General features: G+C 37.1%; 1 protein-coding gene across 5 annotated transcripts in view; it reads right to left on the bottom strand.

The window, feature by feature from the left end:
* The window catches only part of ROBO1 (roundabout guidance receptor 1), a 650998-nt gene extending 635347 nt beyond the window's left edge, over positions 1–15651 (bottom strand). For all 5 annotated transcript variants that reach the window (XM_056327045.1, XM_056327049.1, XM_056327048.1 and 2 more), the window contains exon 1: positions 15511–15651. In XM_056327045.1, coding sequence (XP_056183020.1) covers positions 15511–15598 — 88 coding nt within the window. In that variant the 5' untranslated portion in view covers positions 15599–15651. The remainder of the gene's footprint in view (positions 1–15510) is intronic.
* Positions 15652–20277: the final 4626 nt, after the last annotated feature.

Here is a 20277-nt window from a genome sequence, read left to right on the forward strand (position 1 = left end):
TTCAGGCAAGCACCAAGCACCTTTATCCTAGGCTTTGGTTTTCCTGGAAAGAAAACATGAACATGTGGACTACAAGGCAGCCACAGTACAGTTTGTCTTGATCCCTGATTTGGATAATTATAGGTGGGACAGGTGCAAGTTAAACAACAGCACATCCACCGTTTAGTCTAGAGGCAGCCCAGCTGTCAGAAGAGAATTAACAGACACCAAAGATGGGATTTATCTGACTGAAAGCATATCCACACTTTTTAGTAAAGGGAGAGAACAGGGAACTACGGAGGACAACCCCCAAAATGCACCTAGGACACATCAACTATACTCTGAATTGCCTCTCTTTATTGAGTATAAAGTATGAGTGCCTAAGTGATCAGCTCAGATGTAAGTATCTACATCAGGTATAGGCATCGCTGATGCTAATTAGATGGTAAAGAACAAAATGTCAGCACAGAGATGGAAAATCTGCCTATTTGATGAGTCCAGGCAACATGATGCAACCTTGCACAGTGCTATAAAACACAGTAAGAGAATATCTATATAAAGCAAACTAGGATTTCTTGTGTCAAGATGTTGTTAAAAATATTATTTATTTTGTTTGCAAATATTTGTGTATTTAAATTTGTTGATAAAAGTTACAGTGCTGTTAGGCTTCTGTTTCTGAACAGTTACATCCAGAGTTCTGCATACAGCAGTACTTAAACTTAATTATTGGTAAACCCCTATTGATTCTGCCCCCAAAATCCTGTAAACAAAACAAAACACACAAAGAAATCAAGCCTATGAATCAGTAGATATGCTAGAATATAAAAGAGTGTAAAAGAATTTTCAATTGTATTATCTTAACATCATCACAGTACACTATACTCTCAAAAGTATCTGAACTTCATACCTATAAAATATAATCTTCTCCATGTAAGGTAATATTTCTTCCACTATACAGATGGAAAGAACTGGGGACTACCATCTGCAATATCCAGAGTTTCCACCAATACTGTACAGATAAACTGAGACATGCTAAGTCTGATTTTTTAAGCATATTTTACACCTTAATGATCTTTTGTGGTGAAAAATGTGATTATGTTTAATTCTAACGGTGAATGCTTAGGCCTGCTGGAAGCCAAGTTAGACAACTCATGAAATGAGCTGTGGACTACTAATGTCCACCTGTTGGCAGCATGTTTGAAGACTCGTGCGCAACAGCACTGAAGAAACCTGTGGCAGATGCATGGAAGGACACCAGTTCTCTGTGGCTGCGCATTAAACGAGACAGGCAACATAAAACCAGCAGTTCTTTACAATACCACCCTGACCACAATTCAGAAGCGCTATGCGCTCAAGATGGGGGCTATTATAAAAAAAGATGTTGTTCCATAAGGGATAAATCTAACAAAGCACGGCAGCCTCTTCTCTTACATTCTCCTACCATGATAATCCCAGATCTTTATGACGTAACCTCTGAAATCCTTTCAGCAGTGGATTCATTTCTCCTCCAGTTCCTCTACACGCTTCTGCATTTCTTTTCCCTTTCTTCTTCCTTCTCTGCCCTCCATGCCCCCTGGTTATATACCCAAACCCCTACACGTACCGGGTTCATTCTGAGCCACACCATGTGCTGATGAGCAATAGATGCCTGCGGATACCAGACTGCATCTTTCTCTACATAGCCCAATTCTTGCAGGAATTTCACATCTCTCTGGATTCTCTTTTGTTACATCCCAAGAAACAGGTCAATGGATTCTAAGACTAGCGAAGGAAGGGGGATTAAAAAAAAATGAAAGAGTGGCTGAAGTTAACATGCAGACATACACTACTATCAGATAAGCTAAATCACATTAAAAAGACAACAATACTACATGTGCAAGAGCAGTTCTAGTATACCACAGAATGTACAGAACACAGTAGCACATTTGCAACAATAGTTTTGACAGTATGGACATAGAGCTGCTAGCATGAAATGCCATCTCATGTTATACAAAATAGGTTGATAATATGAAGCAAACAGGCTATGAGCGTGGAAGTCCTCAACTGACAGAAGAAAATATTCATTCATTTATCTTAAATACTGGTGATGAATTTTTGATAAAATAACAACTGAATTTTGTGGCTCTAATGTTCTCTTTTTATAATTCATTGTTTGGCATTTCCTTGGCTAACCCTCTTTCCACCCTTCATTGTGAGGAACTACACAGCCTCAGAATCACCGTATGCAGCCCAGGGGTGCTTCCCAATGCCCAAACAGCACCTGGTAGGTCCCCAGAGTCATCCCAGTATGAATGGCAACACAGCAACTCCTTCTTTTGAGGAGTTTCACTCTACATAACCTTGTAGTTGGAAGGAGGTCGAGAGAAAGATCTCCTCATATGATATAACAGAAAAGCACAAGGCAGTGAAGGAAGAGACCCAGACTCCTCACATTTGTTTTCAGCTTCTTAGCACTGCTGCATCCACAGCAACAGTCATTCTGCACCACTGCCTCTCTGTTCTCCTTCCTCTTCTTATCCCACTCTGTTTTTCCACCTATCAGGTTAAATTCCACAGCATAATCTTTTTATTTTCCTAATTCCTTAATGCAAACATCCTCTGACTCTTTCCACACATTGTTTTCACCTCACTGGTTCTTCAGTTCGGTAGGTCTCTCCTGAAAAGTTATTTGGGACCACCCTAAGAGAACAAAGGATTTGGTAATCTTCCTCATCACTTTACCAAAGCCCAACTGCTATTCTTCAGGAGCAATGATCACAGGGAAAGACTTCTTCATTCTTCCTAATGTAAGAACACTGAAAGATTGCTTTGCAAATTCCATCAATATGTCAAACAACATCAGACGCTGAATATGAGATTTCATGGGCTTATGCAACTGCAGCACATTTGAAGAAGAGCTGACAAAAAGATGTCAGGCAAATCCTATTTCCAATTTCAATTCTTTCTCCAAAATGTTAACTATATATCAATAAGAGCACAAGAGGGTCCTTTTATCTGATCTTTTCTTGAAAAAAAAAAAAAAAAACAAAAACAAAACACAAAACCACCATAAACTATTTCTCCTATATTACACAAACATATGAATTTGGTTCACCTGGAAAATCGCAATCCAAATTATTAAGCTAGTCAAAAGGTAGGTCCTAATAATGGGAACTATTAATCATATAGTCAATTTCTTTGCTTTATCACTACCGAAAATTGAAATGAGCTTTCCAAGTGATGGAGAGCTTTTCTATATGATTGGAACTGAACAGGAAAAAATGAAATTAAAAGATAATTGCAGAAGTATAAAAATTTCATGGTAGCCCTGCCTATTTTAGCTGCTTACATAAATAGGCTAAAAAAAAAGTTAATCCTTCTGTACACAAAAGTAAGATTAAAGCAAACACAGAGAAACATCAATGAGGTAGGAATGAAGAATTCTGCAGAGAAAAGGGTGCAAACCAGTCGTCTACAGCTGGGGAATGAAACATTATGTACTTCTAGGAGACTGAATGAAGACAGATATTGAAGATTAAAATGGGAAGTAAGACAGTCTTCAACAGAAGATGATTCTGATCACTTAACTATTCACTTTGACAGAAGTCAATTCATTAACAAGTTTTAAGGTGACTGCAAGCATCCTGTGGCTTTTAAATGGAATTTGTTACTTCGGCACTGCGGTGTTACAATATTGCTTATGCTTTGTTATTTACGTGAATACCTACCTATGCCATCAACTATCAGGATAAGTTTTTTATACAATTGGCCTAGAATGGAGCAGTTTTGCTCTAGTCCTTCCTTCGGTTTCAAGAATTGTGGAAAAATGTGCTTTTATGAATTGTAAATATTATTACTGTAGCCATCCATATATATCACACATGCTTTTAGTCTTTTTTTGAAAAAAGGAGAAACAAGTTGGTTTACTTCTAGTATCAACATTTTGTCAGTCTTTCTGAATTAGCAAAATGGACTGTTCTGCAAATGCTGACCAAGGGATTTCACTTATTTCTTGCAAGGTGACTGTAACATAGATTGATTGCAATTTCTGCAGTAATAGAAAGGTTAAATATTTTGAACTAGAGCTCAAAGCCAGACTTGACACTGACTGAATAGCTTCATAAGCTACAACTGACCTCAGACCATCCTTTTTCTCACTGTACTTAATTCCTTTGAAATACTAGATGATTCAGACTTTCCTGCTAAAGCACGCACAACTTTTTCCTATCATGTTTAAAAAACCCTCTGCACAGCCTTTCAAAAACCATGGGAGACAAAACCCCTTAATAATGGAATATTTGTAAAAAAAACCAAAAAAACCACAAAAACCCAAACCAAACAGGAATTAGAAGCCAATTTCACTTACAAGCTATATTATAACTTTTAAAATGTCTACAATAGGATAAACCAGCATGAAGTCTCACAAGAAAAGCAGCACTATGAAATAAAGACAGCAGACAGTGAAGGAACAGCGGACTGCAACATAAAATTGAGGTCCCAGGCTAGCTTTAAATAAAGTAGCATGTCTACAATAGGATAAACCACCATGAAGTCTCACAAGAAAAGCAGCACTATGAAATAAAGACAGCAGACAGTGAAGGAACAGCGGACTGCAACGTAAAATTGAGGTCCCAGGCTAGCTTTAAACAAAGTAGCTCAGGTCCCAGAAGTAATCTAGCTGTGACACCAGGGGGCTCAATTCGGGTAATCTGTGTGAATGCCAGAATAAGCCAAATTTAACATTTTGACCTGTCTAGTAGAATTTTCAAGGACAGAGAAGTTTTGGAAAAGATCTATTTTAAAGAAATGGGAACTAAACTAGGTAGGAGTAATCATTGTCCTCTTCCTAGTCCTAAGTTTCATGCCTTTTAGTTCAGATTCAGATTTGTGCATATATTTTGAAAATTTAGGACACAGTACCATCAAACAGCAGTTGTGATCTATCAGATTGCCATGATTAAGTTATGAGACCAATCCAAACAACCTTGTTCAACCCAAATGCTAAAATAAAGTTAATGCATAAGAAGTTTTTTCTCCTGCAACAGCTCCACCTTAAAAACAGAAACCCTATATCAGAAGCATGCCATCAAAGTGCTAAAACTTAAAAAACAGATGTTAGCTTCTTTGTGTGAAGGTGGCTGAAGTAAACCTCAAGTCTGCAGTAAAGCTATTCACATATATATCAGATTCTAAACAAATTAAAACCTGAAAGATAAACTTGTGAGATAAGAAACTGATAAAAGCATATGAAATTGTAAAATATAGGAACTAAACTAACAGAAACAGAAAACAATGAGTCTAGGTACCAAAGAGGCAAATGAACATGTACGACCAAGAGATGATTGAGCTCCTACTTAACCATCTATAAACTGTTTCTCTATGTTCCTCAGTGGAAGATGTAGTTGTAAATATCCACAAGCTCTAATCTCTCTGCTAACTTCAATTCTGATTTAGTACAATGTTTAGTCCTGATTTTATAGCCAGATAAAATCCAGCTTACCAGCTACCATCCCTAAGCAAACATACTTAAGAGACATGGCAAAAGGAGATGGTGGAAAATTATTAACAGAAGTGGTCATGAGCACCACATCTTTCAAAACTGGGATCCCTGTCAAGTCTTACCGGCCAAAACAGCAAAGATTTGCACCTGTACATGTGCACCAAATTTCAAGTATTAAGCTATCCTAGTCATTTTAGAGTAACATGTTTAAAGCAAGACATGCTTAGACATTAAATAATTTCAAAAAACACAAGTGATCAATTCTGTGTTAGTTCAGTGCCATATTTTTGGGCAAGTGTTAGTGAATATAAGAAAGTATGTTTCCTGAAATGGTACTGTACCATGAATAGAACCTTTAATTTTACACCTATACATTGAAGTGCCAAGACGGACATAAAGTGAACTGGAAATTGTCTAATCTTACTGTGAGTAGGAAGTACTGTAAGTGAATAAAATCCTGAAGGGCATGGCTGATCCATTTTGCAAAGACAGGAGAGAGGAAGGAAGGGGAAAAAAGCATCCTTTTGTTGTGTACCATTAACTGCCTTTTTATTTTCATATATTAAAAGTGTGACCTTAGAGGTGTCAAATGTGTGTCAAAATGAAGTAGGCTTAAAAACCCAGTCGTTTATGATCTGATTTAAAAACAAGTTCTAAATAATATCATTAAATTTTACCCTTAGGGTATTGTTGAAAAGAAAAAAAAAAAAAAGACAAAGAAAAACCACACCCAAAATATAATTAAAGAAATGTCTAAACACGGAAACTTAACAGTAAATGGCTAACCAGATGTGCTTCACAGCACTTGTAAGGGTTCTTTTATCTTCACTGTAGCCTGTTAACAACGCCTTGAGCAAAACCCGTTTGTAAAGGATAGGCGTTTCTTTGTTTTCATACAAGAGAGGAAGGAGAGTTGACTGGTTTAGCAGTAGCACGCATCGAATATGTGGCACATTATTTTGACAATTAGTGTTCAACAATTAATGTAGGAAAAAATATTTAAATTGCATTAACAAAACCAGAAAGTCACTGAAAGTAATGGTACCTGCAGCCTTATACTCTATAATCTACCAAATCTAAAATATCAACTACTATGAATATGGGCCATATATAAGTTTCACTCTGGATCAGAATAATAGGTGCTAATTTTTTCTGACAGCAACTAGTCAGTTACACATTGCTGTACTGATAACACCATCATGGATATAGTAAAAATACTTACAATAACGTTACCGTCAACATAACTCAACAGTTGGGTTGAGAAAAATCCTTAAAATATAAGATTTGTTTCCCTTCACCAGTTCCACTTTAATGTTAAATTCAGATTAGACAAAAGACAGTAATTTCCCGTTTAGTTTGTGCAAAAAGAAGGTGGCAGTCTCTGACAAAAGGATATTTTTTTCTGCATATGCAGACAGAGGTGCATATAAATCACCCTTTGTCAAGGGAGGAATTGTGCAAATATGTTCAACACTTATTAAAATATTTAATAAAGCATCTCTAGACACTCTATTTCACAGCATCGAAAATAAATTAGCAAGCGTAGATACGCCTACAGTAAGCCCTTGAGTAGTCAAAAGTGTGAAAACACCCTTGTAAATTGTTAGATTCTTTCACCGATAGGACGGAAATTAGTTTTATAATTGATGTTAAAGACATGAAATTGTTTTGAAGCTCTAACAGATTCATCACCTAAATAAATATTAGATTCAATAGAGACACTGTTATTTTGTGCTCTACTTTTGTAACCAAATATTGTTCTCAGCATAATTGATGAATTATGTAAAGAAACATCTATTCTTGTTAATTTTAATACAGGTAGGACAGCTTCTGGTGAAAATTCTATTTATATTATCTACAAATATATACACAGCATTTATGCCAGTTTCTCCATTAACCATATGAAACATGAACTCTATAGAAGAATTCAAGCAAATGCATTCTTAGATTATTGTATGTAAATGCCTGTACAGTAACATTGCTATCAACTTTGGAGTGTCATAGAGCTATGTAAATCAGGAAAGCTTTTCAGTACAAATTTATAATGCCCATGATAGATATTCAAGACCTGATTATGTCATCCTCATAGTGTATTTTTGTCTCTAAGAAGTGCAGAGCTTTGAGTAAGAGTACTTGTGAAGCAAGAAATGAAGAGTTACCAGCAATTTTACCAATAAAGCTGCAGAATCTGGTCTACACAGTAACAAAATTCTTAGCAGCAGCCAATCAAGCCCATATCAGAAAAACCTGGTCCCTCCTAATTATATATACTCAGACCTTTTTATGTTACTGATTGTTGTCATCACTGAACTTTTTTCTTCTTGTTTATCTTTTCATATATATTAGTGGACAGCCTTCCCAAAACCTTACTTTTCAGATCAGTTTTGGTGAATGCTGTGTCACTGCATCCGAAACAAGTAGAGTATTTGTATGTTTTAAGGAAAATCACAGGCAGAGGCTTCCAAAGGGAATAAATAAATAAGGAAACACCTCTGGGATTACATCCTTGAAAAGTAAGAGAAAAGAAAGGGAAACAAAGCAAAGTGTGCCTTCTTACACACACAGAGAAATGGCTTATAAAGGCGCCTACCTGCAGGCACAATAATAGCAGCTGTAGTATCTAACCTCTATCAGTCATAATCTAGAACAGTGCCACTTTCTATTAACCAAGCAATAGAGGAACTAAAATTACTTATACTGGTCTACGCAAGTCACTCTGGTTGCTCCACTGCATTTTGATGACTTAATTAGGAAGATGGTGCAGCACATGTGGTTTTCCAGCCAGGTTCATCACAAAGGCCACATCATCAAAGCAGAAGAGTTGTGTCTTCTACAGCTAGATTAAAAATAGGGATTTCTTCATTAAGTGTCTTGCAGCTGACTGTGCCTCTTGGTTTGTCTCCATCTATTCAGACAATTAAATAAAGCGTCATGCTTTATTTATTTCTTTTAAAAGGCTAATAAAGAAGCCGTGAATTGAAGTACAGCTGGCAATCTTTATATTTATTAAGACCTCAGTGTACACAGTGACAATCTCTGGAAGCAAGGCACCTGCCAGGATTTCCCTCCCCCCCCCCCCCCCCCTTTTTAATATACGTCCTCTTTCCAGGCACAACAGCTCTACTTATAGGAATTAGAAACCTTCATCATCCTCCCAAGCAGGGAGAGAAGTTGAAAAAACAAAAATTATCAAAAAAAAAAAACAGACAAAAGAAAAAAAACACAAAAAGGAAAACCGAAAACCTAAGGTCACACCATAAATACAACAAATATGAAACAATCTGAGTACTTTGAAAATGTGTTGACGTCAATCAAAGTAAAAAAAAGATGGGCTGATGACAAAACTGTAAAAATCAGCTGGCATATATCTGACAGAGTCCAAACAAATGTAGTCACAATATTCCAAATGAAGAAAAAAACTGCTATGTATTTTTTTACTTCTCTCAGCAGGGATGGATGACTACATAAATTACATGATCATTATGTAGTTAAATTAACTGAAAACAGTATACAAGATTTACTACACAGTTTCAATTTTCTGATAACAAGAAATGATTCTGTCTTGTGTTATTAAGTAATCTAGTTTTTACAGTCATAATGTAAATTACACATGGTAGTATCATACCACAGAAACATCATAATGTTTCCTTGATAATAAACACATTGTATCATAACATACCATGATTTAGCATTAGTTCATGAATATCAGGATACAGGAATACAAATTAGTGGAAAATATTTAAAAATATTTTGCAAGGATGACATTTTCAGAGAAAGCTGAATACTCCATGGGGGAAGATGACTTTTCACTCTTAAGAGTTACTGGTAATTTTATGTCATTACATACTTACAAATGCGTATACACATGCATCCAAATACACAGCGGTCAAATTAGAGGATCTTGGCACTGCTTCCTCTCTACAACAGCTTAAAGCATAGCCTATGCACATTGCAGGGACAGGAGAGAAGGAGAAGGCTGTGTTTGTGTTCACGTCTGGCTCCAGAAGAGCACAGATACCAGTTTTTCTCTTTTTTAATTTTTATTTCATTTAGTCTGCCTAGAGCCCTCTCTTTGCAGGGGCTAGACAAAATGTGGATGGTGTTTGGTTTGGTTTTTCCCCCCACCCCCCGCCCTTCTTTTAGATCTGGATTGAAGAATATTTTCTGTCTGTTTCAAGTTAATTGGATGTGGATGACAGGAGCACATCTTTCCACATGTTCCTTGACCCCAGGAAGGTCTAAACTGCCTGTCTACTCGCTGAGATTTTGACCTTGAATACCACAACCTACAAGCTTCATGGCACTTAGAACTGGAAACAATATATTAAATCATCATTCCTTGCTACACATCACTTACAGATGCATTTGTCACAGTTATATTAAATTAGAATCACAAAAAAAAGAATTTATGGCCAAGACTGACATTTCATAAAGCCTGTGAAAACAAAATTACTGGAAAACATGTACCAAAAAACGTTATTTCTTGCCACTACAGTTTGTCAACAGAACAGTTCTTCCAAGACGATCCTTTCTACAGTAGAAGTTACACGATGGAAAGTTAAGAACATGACAGAGATGAATCTGCGGTCCTGGTTGGTAAGTTGAATTTGAGCTGGTAGTGTGCCCTTGACACAGGGAAGGACACCAGCACAGTGGGATGCCTTAGTGAGAGCACAGCCTGCAGGTCAAGGGGGGATTAATTCCCTCCAATTGTCATTCATGAGTCTGCACATGGAAGAGTGCATCTAGTTCTGGGCTACTCACACCAAGACAGACACAGAAAAAACAGCAGGGAGATCAGAGGAGACCCTCTGAGATAGTTAGGTGGCTGGAAGAGACTAAAGAAGGTGGTTTGATTTAACATACAGAAATCTACAGTAGCGGTCTAATTACAGTCTTCAACCACCTTACAGTTTTGCAGAAGTGAGAGGCAGATTTTCCTACAAATGCACAGTGAAAGGGCAAGATGCAAGGGTCACAAATTGCAATACAAAAAGTTCCAGTGGGCTCTAAATGGAAGTAAAAATTCACCTTGAGAGTGGTCCAAGTGCTTATGACATTTCCATCCCTGGAGGTGCTCAGAACACAGCTGGACACAGCCCAGTGTAACCTGGTTTAACTACGAGAATATCAATGCTTCGAGCAAAGGCAAAAAGTCAGACTAAATGACCTCCAAGTGCCTTCTAGACTAACGTTTTCCATGATTCTATGAGAGTTCCTACATCAGAGCTACGGACTTCCAGTCTTATATTTATACATATGTCTTTAATCAAAAATAGCTAAAGGTTATCTTCATTTGAGCTCAGATTCAAGGAAACAATAAATGGAATTTGCATGGAATTTTGGGACTTGCATTTAAAAATTTGACCCTGTTAAATCACGTCCTTCCGTCTTTAGAGTTAACATCCCTCTGGGACTCCAAGGTCTGTTGCTGAGAAGGTGTAGCTTTACATAAGTTTTGAGAGTTTTGGCTTCTATATTTTGTCTCATTTCCCCTGTGACCTACAAACTAGGCTTTCCTGTTCAGGTGCTCTGAAATGCTTACAGGCTCATCACAAAATAGTTATGAACATCACTTAAAACAAACCAAAATTTTAACAAACAGAACTGCCACCTTTTAAAAAGATGAGCTCAGCTGTTGGATCACTTGCTTAGAAAGGGTGAAAACTACCCTCAAGTACCTCCCAATTGAAGGAATTTAAATCCACATCCCCTGTTCTGAGGGGTGTCAAGGGAGTCTGGTCACTTCCTTAACTAAGTGAGTCTTTGCTCTTCCTTTACAGCTTCACAATCAGGGTCTTACATGAAATTTGAGCATCCAAATCTCTTTGCCTCAGCCTGTGCCAAAAGACAGTCAATAGTTACACACTTTGGGTTGGGTTTGGCTGAACATTTCTTTTTTAAACATTATTCTCAGAAAAAAACCCCAACAAAACAGCACAACCAAAGCACCAGCTAAATTCTTCACCTGAACTAGTCAATATCCAGATCATAGATTTATTTGGGATATTTGATTGATTGTACTTAAAAAGTACAGATGAATGAGTGAGTACACATTATACAAGACATTGATCTTTATGAAGCAGCAAATGAAGATGTTTCAGTGCTAAGAACCATTTTTTCCAGGTAAATTCACAGGTTGCAGGGGAACCAGAAGAATATGGAATTTCTTGTCAGAATGTATCAATCACTCATATAAACCCAAAGTATCACATTCAGACAACAAATTCAGTAGTTTGACAAGCAGGTGATGAAGAAAACTACAAGTCTTGTTTTCACTAGTCAGCTTACAGAGTCCCGAGTACTGAATAGTTAACAGTGATTAAAAAACCAAGCAGCAAACAAAAAAACCCCACACCAATTTACTTATGCAACTGAACTATGATTAACTTGACAAGAACTGGGATGTAAGAGTTTTCAGTTGCCAGATACAATTGCTTACAGCTTAACATGTTAGAGGCAGTGAAAAAACAATTTGAATTTATGAAAGTTTAGTTATGATTAACAACTGTCTCCTGTTGAAAGAGGCAAACATGCTAGTATAGTGAATGTATTTCCTGTAGTGTTTCATTAGTAACCCAAGAAGCACTGGGGAAAAGGAAATTTAAAATATTCTTGTCTAGCCCAGAAGGGATCAGATCCTGGGCTGCTTCTCTTCAGGACTTCAGTAAGCTTTTATGATTATCAGAGACGGTTGTTTCATGGTGGTTTTGGGATTTTTTTTTGGACTTACACTAGCAAAACGTATTTCTCAGATGTACATTTTACTATGTATGGTTTATATATCCTACGCTTTATTATATATCTGCATCTCCTAAAGGAAACCTATTTCCTGGAGAAACAATGCGCTTCACAGATTTAAAAATAAAATAAAAAAAAGTATCAGAAAAGCAAACTTTTTTTACTTGAAAATTATGGAAATTGTCAGGCTTGCTAATGCGACGTCAGTCTTTGCACAAGTACTGAGAAACAGTACTTGTAGACCATGGATGTCTCTTATCAAAATTTCTCAAAAATCTGGGATCAAAAGAGGTTTTCTCCTCGTACTTCTCTCCCCAAGATCTACAGAAAATTCTGTTACAAAAAACTGTTAATAATCTGACAGGAACATTCAAAATTTGTCACTCCATGGTTTTACAAGGCTTTCTTCATCCAGATATCTTTGTAAAGCTCAAGGATCCCACATATTGGGCATCTATTCTAGTTTGGATGGAGGGCATTTCCATAATACTCGCTGATAAAGGACCCGACCCCAAACTCAACCAAATCCATGAGGAATGCTCCTACTGTCTTTATTAACAGGCTACAAATCTGAAAGCTTGTACTCGCTTCTATTGATTTAAAAAAAAAAAAAAAAAAGAAAGAATTCTCAGTCTAATTACTAAAATCTTTTGCTGCATGTTGGATTTATAGTTCTGTGATTTTTTGACAAGGTAACTTTAAAACTCTTCAATGACTTAACTAATGCTATATTATATTTAGATGCATATGTTTAGCTCTATGTTTTCAGTTAATGCCATGTTTTCTTCGACCAGTGCACTTTAAAATCAACTCTCAAGTCTTCCAGCTTTTAAATATGCAGAGCAACTGGAAAGAAAAATCCTATCTTTCCCAGATAATGTTCAACCCCTGATTAAATAAAGATGTGCCAAGGCAGAGATACTTTGTGCCTCGGGAGACAGCCATAGTGGAATTGCGAGTGTATTTTATATGTGAATTAGAGGTAAGATGTAATGACATGAGATGAAAGGCCCAGCCCTGATTTTAATAAAGGGGGGAGAGAGTACTTCCCTGTGGACCCCATATGCAAAAGACTGAGACTCAACAAGAATATATGAAAAGATTCAGCAAAAACTACAGTAAATGTCTCGAAGTTCTAAGACCACCTAAATTAAAATTCATCACATTTTACTGGAGTTGAGAATTCCAGTTCTAAGGGTAAGCTTTAACACCCTTCTGATAGTTGTCATGTGAAATTAAAGCTATGTCATCAATAAGCTGGAACAATTTTTCAATTTTTAGGTAAGACAGAACTGGAGAGTTTGAAACCATAAAAATTAATTTTTAAAGGTTACTAATAACATGATCTAATAATAATTTCATTGAAACTGTTACTTTGAAAGCATGGGTTTTATTGAAATAAAATAACAATTTTGTAGTACTGCAATCACAGACGTTTTAGCTGCTTAGTGCTTTTAGCAGTCCTCAGAAAAAGCTGTTACTTATTGCTCTATTGATATTTTTAATGGATAGAGCAGAATTCCAAAGAACCACAATTTCTTTTTTTCCCTCCATTAAATGGAGGAAAAAGTTTGAGATTTTGCACAGCTCTTTCTGCCTGTGCATAAAAAAAATAAAATGAGAGACATGCCTTTGTAAGGAAAAGACATGAAAAGAGAAAAATGAATGGGATGAACTGCTTAAAGGAAAAAAAAAATAATAATCCTGCTTTATTTGATCTTTTGTGATAATCGCACTCCTGGCACCCTGCCAGTAGAGGCTGAGCATGCTGATGTCTGGCCAAGCACAGTAATCTCTTGGTTCAAGTCTGAGGTCTGTGATGAAAATTACAAAGCAGGGGCAAAATCAAAATGCCACCTGTGATTTTATCCTGAAATTAATTTGATGGAAAACGTAATAAAATGCAAACAGCCTTTTTAGCAGAGTCTAAAAAAAACTGACTAAATTGAATCCAATGCAAGTGGATGGAGGTAGCCATCATGCAAAGATATTTGGATCTGCAGGCATTCCTTTTAAAAAGAGAGGTAGATGTCTGTGTGACAGGTAAATTACTTTGAAATTATGTTTGACGTCTGAGGTCAAACTTCTAAAACGATAATTTTAACTTACACCTTCCTTTATTCTGTAGTCTTTTTGCATCTCCTACATAATACGTTTGAAACCAACAAAGGCGGGGGGGGGGGGGGGGGGGGGGGCGGGGGGGCGGGGGAGGAGAAAGAAATACGAATTCATGTCCTTAACTTCCTTTCCATGAACCTTATAGATCAACAAACCCTTGAAGGAAAGAAAAAAACCAACACCTTTTCCTTGTTCTTTTCATTCAGTAGTCTACATTTGAACTAGTTGCCCACAGATATATGGAGAACAGTTGTATAGCCACAAAATTCTGCATACATGATGTACTCAACTTAGAAATCAAGCCAGTAGAGTCTTCTATGTTATTATTCAGATTCAAAGCAGAAAAAAAAAAAACCCACCAGAAATCAGTATGTCACTTCTTTTTTTTTTTATGGTCATCGAGTTTTCCTACATGCTACTACAAGGTTGTATGTTATTAGCAGTATTGATCAAAGTTAGTTTGGGTTTTCCCTAACAAATATCGAAGACAACTCAGAATGACTCAGAAGCTGTTTTTACAGATTTATTCTTCGAAAAACCCAACACAACACCACAGATTTTGTTTCCTGTATGTTACTGCAACAAAAGTGCACTGTTCACTGGATTGATACAGGTTACCTATTGGACCACCACCTTCTCTTTAAAGTTGGTTAGTATCTTGCCATATTTACACACACTTCCTACTCTTTGCACTAGTAAGGCTTGCCATATGCAAACATCAGGACAATCCCTGATCTCCAGGCCTTCACTGAAAACACCGCATTTCACCTATTTCACAGTTGCTGCTATTTTTCTTCTTCAGGAAGGTTCTCTATAGATTTCCTATTCTCTTTGATAGTCAAGTCTCTTCCTCCTGCATTCTGTATTTCTTCTCTCCACCAATACTGCTAATCAAAGGAATGCTTTAATAGCCACCTTAACCTTCTCGTACTTGTATTTTTAGGCCACTCTTTTTCTGTATTTTAATTTGCAATTGAAAAAAGCAACTCATTGCAACACAGACAACACAGTACATATTAAATTTTGTGTTTTATATATGCAGATATGCTCATAAATTTCTTACCTACACACACACACACACATTAATACATGGAGAGAGAACATCAGGAATATACATGCATATATTCACATGGACGACATAAAAAATGATCCGTAAAAACTTTTACAATTATATTTAAATAAAAGGTACCTACCTGGAATGAGCTGACCCAGTAACTGATTGCATCTGGAAAGGCTGAATACAGCTACTATGACGAGAAAAGGATAATGTTTCCATTTCATGATGCGTCCTTCCTTGCATTACACCAGCTCAGCAGCGCTAACGTAAATGTCACCTGCAATACACAACAGAAATAAAACAGACAAATTAATGATAAATTTAAGGTACTTCCAAATATTTTTGCCCCGTGCAGCTCTTTGAAGTATGCTGGTTTCAATAGTTTCAGCTATTAAAATAATGCTAAATTTTCTAGGAAATTGCAAACCACAAACAGAATATAAATGAACCCGAAGTGTTTTAAAGGGAGACATGAGGAACCCCATAGTGCACTTTTATATTTTAATGTGATGCTTGTTGCTTGGTCAATTTATTAAAGAATTTGCTCAGTTCAGCAATATAATTCAGTATAGATTTAATCCATTTCAGTTCAAGGACATACTGAAACACCTGCCTATGCTGAAAATGCTTCAACACTATTCAGTTTTCTATATAAGCAAGGTTTAAACTTTAGTTCACTTCTTATGACATGGTTTTTTGCTGAATGAGGATTAAGGATAATTTTGCCCAGTAATAACAGGAACAGTTACAGCAACTTTCTGGTGAGTTTCTGTATTCTTAAGACCAGAAAAATTTCATCTGACCGGTAGAATAATGGAATCTTATGAAGGAAAATATCTTTTTAATCAAAATGTGACTTTTAGACTCATTTTTCTGATCACTACAACTGTAGGTTGAAAATTATTTACAATTCCACCACTGCTGAAAAAATCTCTGCCTATCCTACTCATTTCTTACACTTCAGATACGTTAGTGTTTAGTACAGACTTTGTCAGAACTCCTCAGGCCTTGCTTACAGCATACCGACCTGTGCAAAATGTCTTCCTGCTACAGGTTCAAAAAAATGTACAGTGTTTTTTAGTTAACCATAGGTTTCTAAAAACAGTAAGATGTTTTTCAAACAATCTAATTAAATATGCACAATCTGTAAAACAACAGGTTTAGAGTTTGGGGGTTTTCTCTTCTTCTTTGTTTTGCATTGTTTTTTTTAAAAAGGGCCTCTAACTCAATAGAAACCAAAATGCACGCGACTGCAATGTCCCATATATTGCACAGTATCTGGGATTCATGTTATGTTCTTGTCAACAAAAGAGACAGTATTTTAAGAGTCTGTCAAGTTACTAGATGTGCACAATTGCCTGACCCTAACCAACAATTAGAGACTGCTGAACACAACCGTAAATTTGAAGCAGGCTGACGCGTGAAGCTCTACTCTACAAATGAGTACATCAGACTTTGATAACATTACAACTGCACTTCTCATTTCTCTCTCCTCATACTCGTTCCCCGTGTAGTTAAGAATGTATACTCAAGAGATGAACAGTTTGGATTACGATTCCTGTATTAGCTAAATGCCAACAGACAGAATCTTAACAGTGAAAAAACTTACGGTGCCATCAGTCACTTCAAGTCTGCTGGGACAGAGATTTTTTAGCTGTAAACCTAATATATACTTGATGACTACAGATAGAAGAGTTGCATTGTTAGTGGGAGTATTCAGTATCATCTGATACTTGCGGATGTTAAAAAAAGTTAAATATGAGTAGATTCAATCACCTACACATGGTGCATTTTACATTTGCTTCTTGTGTTACACCTGCACTTCTATTATCTTAGTAACCAGAAATATTAATACTCCATTTCCCACAACTGCTATTACCTGAATCTGACAAAGTATTTCCTTTAATTTTTCTCACTTCAAGTGCACTGCACACAAAAACCCAGTTCCTTCCATTCCCATTCTTCTAATTTTCCCGATCACTTGTATGGCTGCTCTTCTGTTGCAAACAGCTTGACAGCTCTTAACGGCAGAGTTAACGGCAATTAATGGCCAAGGTGTTACACGCTGCTCTAAATGCTATTTGTAATATAACTACAAGACCAAAATGAGGATTTGTAACTTTGGGCCTTTAGAATATCGATCTCTTTCTCTGTACAGTAACACAGGCTTGCTTTAGAAAACTATTTACCACTTTGGCTTCACATTCCCATAGCTTCCTCATCTTTGCTTTCTGTCTGAAAATACAAGATTGAATGTTGTTTCTAACGCAAAGCTGATGAGGCAGCCCATTGAATTTTGTTCCCCAAAGAAAGAAAAGTAACTTATTCAGTTAAGGATTTACTTCATCATCATAATGTGAGGTCCTCACATAACATAAGTCAACATGAAAGACTAGTTTCATTATACACGTAACAAAATTATTCAAGGACTCTGATTTAATAAGAGCCTAAGTCTTCCAATCCAGCGGCAGGACACAGCTCCTACTGATCTCCACAGGTGTTAATATCACACATTCTGGAGGCAGAATATTATTTGTGAACCAGATTGTACTGGGTTTACATGGCAAGGTGCTGGTTGAGGTGGTACTGCAGGGTGAGCTCTTAGAGCAGAGGCCAGGGGTTGCCTGTGCCAGACACAAATGGCTCCAGCAGACCCTGTGCAGGGCAAAGCTGAGCCAGTCAGCCAGGCTGGTGGTGCCTCTGGGAAAGTCTGTGTAAGAAAGGGGGAAATGCCAGATAAGCAGAGGAACAGGGAAAAAGAAAAGAAAAAAAAAGGTCAAAACCAGGCGAGAGAACACCAAGGTGAAAGCAGAACAGGGAGAGGGCCATGCTGGAGCAGATATCCACACAGCAGCCCATGGAGGGGGGGCCCAGGCTGCAGCAGGTGGATGTGCCCTGAAGGAAGCTGCAGCCCATGGAGAGCCTGTGCCAGAGCACCTTTATCCTGAAGGACCACAGCCCAAGGGAAGTATCAACATTGGAGAAGGGGAAAAATGTCAGGAGGAAGAAGCAGAGGCAGAGAGGAGCTGTTATGGCCTGACCACAACCTTCCATTCTGCAACCCCCCGCACCACTCCGGGGGTGGTGGTGGGCAGAGGTAGAGGCGTTGGGAATGAATGAGTAAAGTTGAGCCTAGGAAAAACGGGGAGGGGAGGTTTAATTCTTGCCTGTCTTTCTCACCATCCAAGTCTATTTTAATCAGCAATAATTTTTGCTCTTTAGCCAAGGTTAACCCACCACAACCATAAAGGTGGGGGTGGGGGGTTGGGAAGAGATAAATCCTAGGAACATACTTTGTGGCACTTGCCCTATCTTTGACAGCATCCCATGTATAAATCCAAAGTTTTTTCTTTTCCATGCCTCTCACTTCCTTTTACTTACTTGGTAGACTAAGGCTTCTCTGTAATCCCTTTGTATGAGACAGAGCCCCACAGGGAGCTCAGACCATGACTGCCTGGCTGTTAAAATGTTTTCTGCCCTCTAATTCTACATGTGGTTTATGTTTGAAATATGATATTTAATTCTAAAATCTGTAATCATTTCAGTGTTATGAAAAACATTATTCTTACAGAAAATTTCAGTGATGATGGCTTTAACGAAGCCAAATAAATTTAATATGAAAACAATTCTGAATAGAAGGTTAATCCACTATATTCAGAGTATAGCGCTTTCTTCTGAAATAGTAGCCCTGATCACAGAAAAGACAAAGTAGAAAAAGATGTCATCAGAATGGAAAATGGTTTTCAGATAGAAGTCGAGTTCAGCAGAAGAGAAATAAGAACTTTCTTATCATAGTCTATTGCCACATTCTCACAATTCAAGTACTACACTATTGTGGAAGAAACTCAAAGAAATGTATCACAACCCAAAGCATCCAGCTGGCAATTTAAAATGCTGCTTCCCTTAGAACACAGTAAAAGCCTGTGAAATATCTGCCACATATTCTTCTATTCATACACAAACTTCTCAGCGTCATAACACTTTTTTGATTATAATAACTGAGCTAACTGTTTCTGTGTTTGGTCTTTCTCTGCAATTAGTCCTTCAGTGTCTGAAATAGAAAACTAATATTGCAAATAAGGACTGACACTAATTAGATGTTGCCAGTGACAGAAGAAGGATGAACTTGCCATATAAACTTCAGCTGGCCTGAGACCTCACTTAACTCCGTATCAAATGACTGCAGATCTACACCAAAATGTGCAGGAAAAGATTCAGGTCCAATGTGTTGCCCCACAGTGCACAATGAAGATAAACACTGGTTCCTCTATGACATTATAATCATTAAATAATCAATGGCAAATTAAACTGCACAAACCCAGAGGGGAAAGAAGCACTATGGTAAATGCAGGGAAAGGGTCTAATCAATTATTTTCTTGCACTTCCCAAGTATAGTGCTATTTATTACTATAGCCAGTGCAGCATCCAGCAGCAGAAGCAAAGACAAGACAAAAACCAATGCTGGATTTATTTATCTATTCATTTATTTGTTTACAATTTGATTAATATTGTTGCTTCTTTCAGAAATAGTAACCAGCTTGGTAAGACTAAATTTGACAGTGTGTTGAGTCGTAAAAAAAGGACACAAAAGCCAGCTAATTAAGATTCTCACTTGTAAATATAACTTCCCTTTATAAAATCTATGCACTTTGGAAAATATTATGCTAAATAAAATTGTTTACCTACAGGATGAGACAGAATTTTGATTTGCCAGGTAACCAAACTAGAAAAATTTCACTGCAAGGAGAAAAAAAAAAATAGAAAAACCTTCCTTTTGAAGCAATGTTACCTCAATTTGAATGCAGAACATTTCCAAAGCTTGTCATGCATTGTTAGGCCTGCTGATATTGGATAGGCCTTCCCGTACCTTCAATCCTTTCCTTTACAAAGTCCTAATGTCCAT

The sequence above is a fragment of the Falco biarmicus genome, chromosome 2 (assembly GCF_023638135.1).
Source record: "Falco biarmicus isolate bFalBia1 chromosome 2, bFalBia1.pri, whole genome shotgun sequence".
Lineage (NCBI taxonomy): Eukaryota > Metazoa > Chordata > Aves > Falconiformes > Falconidae > Falco > Falco biarmicus.